At 35.5% G+C, this 4,316-nt stretch overlaps 1 protein-coding gene across 1 annotated transcript in view; it reads right to left on the bottom strand.

Moving 5' to 3' along the window:
- Positions 1–925, bottom strand: part of prkn (E3 ubiquitin-protein ligase parkin) — a 188,194-nt gene extending 187,269 nt beyond the window's left edge. The window contains exon 1 of the mRNA XM_016273888.1: positions 789–925. Within this exon, the coding sequence (XP_016129374.1) occupies positions 789–795 (7 nt within the window). The 5' untranslated portion in view covers positions 796–925. The remainder of the gene's footprint in view (positions 1–788) is intronic.
- Between the last annotated feature and the right edge of the window lie 3,391 nt (positions 926–4,316).

Here is a 4,316-nt window from a genome sequence, read left to right as displayed (position 1 = left end):
CCAAACTATGTTACAGACTTTTCATTAAGACCCTAAAGAATCATATCAACTTGTGGAAAATGGCCATCCTATGACCCCTTTAATACAGCATTGAAGTGATATTGATAAAATATGATGCTAACTAAGTGAAATAATAAAGCATGCTGAAAACCATAAAAGCATGAATGAAAAACAATCACATGAATCTGGAACAAACAAATGATGAGACTGACGGTCCTTTATCTGAAGTTGCAGCAAAAATATGATTTCTTCAAAATGAGTATTATTGTATTCATATAAGCAATTTCATGTCTTTATATATCATACCTTAAATCATCATTATGTGACTCATTCTATAATATTCTTCAAAATATTCATAAATTAATGTTTTATTGTTATTATTATTATGTTTTATGAATATTTTTGTAAACAAAAAATATTATATTATCATTTTTAGTAGCAGTTATGTAAGAAAGTGAAGACAATAAAAATATCAGGTAAGTTGTCACTTTTTCTGGGGCATTTGTTCTCACATTTCTTTGAATTCGCGTAATTTATCTTAACCTGGAGCTCCGTTTTTGTTTACAGCTGTTCACTGAGATGCATTTTACTGTATTTGTATATGGTTATACCTCACAATAACGCTATGAGTTTAAGACTGGCCGCAGTCAGCTGTGATGTGACGGTACAAGGCACAATATCAAATTACGCTACATCACCGGCATGAAATCAGCTCCAACGGGAAATAAAGACATGGGTAGTATAGGTTACGGACAGCCTTAGGTAGTCGCTAATAAATAACTGCTTACCGATCATACTGTGATATCTGCAGCGGCCCGGATTCACTCCAGTGTGACTTTGGTGTTTGTTGACATGTCGCGTGCGCGAACAGAGCCAAAACCGCACGGGATCATGGGAAATAGAGTTCAGCAGCACCTACTCTTCATCAGCGTAGGAACATAATTAGCGTAGGAGATGACAAATAGCAGGCTCACTGAATTTATCTGAATTTAATAATTCAGCTAGAACATGGATGGTTAAAATTTAAATGAGACATAGGTAACCGTGCTAAAGACGTGAGGGATGAAAAACTACATTTCCTGGTTGGATAAACCTCAGAGGAAGTTGTTGTGGTGAGGGGAATTTGCACGTGGATGTGTCTGCGAAATCATTATGATGGTATTCCGGTTATTCCTGAGGCCACAGTGTGATGTTGATGATCAGATCAGGTGCATATAAAGTAAGTCAGGTAAACGATGCTGTTCATTAAATTACGAATGTCAGTCACCAGTGTTGGGAGTAACGCATTACAAAAGTAATACTATTACAGTAGTATATTACGTTTTGCTGTAACGCAGTAGTACAACCAGAAAAGGATAAGAATGCTTAGCAATATGTGCGACACCAAACTCTCAACATGGAGAAATAGCAGGAGTAAAACCTGGAAACACTGGATTGGTGCCACTAACAGTAAGATATTGGAGAGAGCTGTGGGGTCAGAGAAGAGAAAGAAGGCGGCGGACGAGCGCAGACAAGCAACAAAAATTAAGTTGAACTAAAAATAACAAAATCTGTTTTTGTTCAATCATAGTCTATATGACTATGCCGTTGCTGTGAGGGTAATTACAATTTAGGCTATTAGCTTAGGCTACTCCTCATTGAGAATGTTTTAAAAAAAAAAAGAATAATAATTTATTCTATTAATTTATACAATTGAATTATAGGCCTATAATTAAAATGATTAACACTGCAGTCATCGATGAAAATTAAGAGCAGCTTTATTTCGTGCACAGATTTTCAAAAACAACCTGTTTAACGCGAAATACGTTTCTTCTCATGTTTTTCACTATAGGGCCACAAGATAAATATTAAGGGAATAATTTAAGACAGTTATATACCATCATCAGCCTATATTGACGTAATTTTGTCTCTTGTTGTCTCAGAGAATATGCGCCGTTAATGCAGCGTTAGAAAGCTCCGTCAGTTTCTTTACTTTCACGTTCTCTATAGTGAGTTTACTGACGTTCACCGGCATAACGCTTGCACAGTTTGCTGTTGTTTGCTTGTGTTGCTTGACCCCGCCCCCATAATATCAATAGTTTATAGGCCACATATTAGGCTTTTTTTTATTTTTATTTTATATTAGGCATTTTTACGTTTATTTTTTTAATGTTAATGAAAGTGACACCAAAAATAAGGGAACATCATTAGGAAATCCTTGGGAGGGCTGTGCCCGGGCTAAGCAAGTTTCTGATGGGCCCCGTCAAGCCCCGCCCTAGAGCCGCCACTGATTAGCCTAATTCGTTTTGGCTTGTTTAGCAACTTATATTTTTCATTCTTGTTTTCTTCTGAAACCGTTCAAATTTGCCTATAGGCTAGGTATTGTGTTTATTGTTTGTACATTATAACATTTCGCTTTATTTACCGGTGTTATTATTGAATGTAATAATGTGGTTTCTGCTTATCTGTGTTTAACCTAAACTACAACGTAACATTAATGTAGACCTACATACCGGCATCTAAATATGATTTTATAATTGTATGCTATATAGACCTACCACATTACCCTCCACTGGGTGTAGAATGAGCAGCAATAAACTACATTTTGGCATTTTATAATACTTCTGTGGATATTTTGGTGAAAGTAACTCAAAAGTAGTGTAACGCATTACAATTCAGAGACAGTAATATTGTAATGTAACTAATTACTTTCAAAAGACAGTAACGAGTAATATATAATGTATTACATTTTGGAAGTAACTTGCCCAACACTGTCAGTCACTGAGCAGTTGCCACTTCCATTGAAAAAGGTACACAAATTAGTTTTTTTTTTTTTATGGGAGAAAACAGGCAAGAGTTGCAGGCAGAATGTCAGATAGAGAGAAAATAAGCTAATAATTAAGAAGCATGGATGTATTATTATTATTACTACTACTACTACCCCTACTACTGTATTGAATTGAATATCCTTTCACCAGATTAATGCCTCTGTTGTAGGATTTTAATTGTTGGCTACAGCTGATATGATAATGGATTGTGCATGTTCAAAACTAATTAGTATTCCTGGTCTTTTCTTTTCTTTCTGTTCTTTTTCTGTGTGTTCTTTGACCTGGGGCAAGTTCAAGCTCAAACCGGTGTGCTCCGTTTTGCTACGGTTTCCGATTTGAACGACATGTTTCCTGGAAACGGTGTGCAACGGGGTTTGACGCGTAACTACAAACTGAATCAGGAAGAAAATTTCCATGTACTAGTTTCATGTTACCTTGTAGCATTACGTTTCAGACATTTACAATTTACGTAACGTTATAAAGCCAGTATATGTTGAATTAGGTGCAAAACCCTGCCAAATTGTTGCACCATCACAAGTTGTTGAGAATATTTTATTGCTACAAACTTAAATGTTGAGTGTAAATCACATCAGGGGCTGTATGTATAAAGCCGCTCAGAGAAAAAGTTTAGTCTTAAGTGTGTTTTAAATTTTACTCTTATTCCTAGACTTAAGAATAAGAGTGATTCATAAAGGTTCCTAAGTGTTAAGACTAGGTCTCAGCTCCTAAATTATTTAAGAGAGCGGGAGAGGTCTCCTAACCTAGTTAGGAGTAACAAGACAGCAGCAAAAAGGGAGGAGACAAACACTTCCCAATGAAGATATGACATATTGGATTTATATGAAGATATGGAGTTGATAAAATGATGCAAACATGATCTTCAAGATAGTCAATTCTTTATGCTACTGACCAAGTAAGAAATGTAATAACTTGTTCCACTTTACAAATCAATGCTCTAACTGCAGAAATAAAAGTAGTAATTACATTTTTTTGGCTGGAAAATTGGAAAAATGCAGCACTGGTGATGACACAGTAAGAAGGGTCTTAAATATTGTGGCACTAACCCCACCAAACACAACAGTGGCCAAAAATTATGTGTGTTTTTATTTTTTATGACCCCACATTTCACTTAAAACATCAAAATATGAGGGGAAAAAAACACTGACCAGTGTTGCCAACTGCTTTCAGTTGAAAATAGCTCAAATAGTTGTGTTGAATGTTACTAGATTACCTCATAATGGCGAGCTCACTGATCTAAATATAGATCAGTAGGAGAGTCTTGGATAAGGTTTGTCCAATAAATTTATTTTGTTGCTAGGCTTCTGAAAAAATCTCAAAAGGGGCAAGGAAGTCACTAAATCTAGTGACAAAATCACTATTAATATTTTGTTGGTCCGCTCTTGTTTTTGCATGTGTCCGTAATTTCTTTGTATGACAGCATGGCCAAAAATTATGACCGCATTAGTATGTTGGCATGTTTCATTGCATTATTATCACAAATAAAACAAT

Source organism: Sinocyclocheilus grahami, unplaced genomic scaffold, assembly GCF_001515645.1.
Source record: "Sinocyclocheilus grahami isolate Dianchi unplaced genomic scaffold, SAMN03320097.WGS_v1.1 scaffold82.1, whole genome shotgun sequence".
Classification (NCBI taxonomy): domain Eukaryota; kingdom Metazoa; phylum Chordata; class Actinopteri; order Cypriniformes; family Cyprinidae; genus Sinocyclocheilus; species Sinocyclocheilus grahami.
Note: the sequence above shows the minus strand (reverse complement) of the source record. Positions and strands in the feature narration are given on the sequence as shown.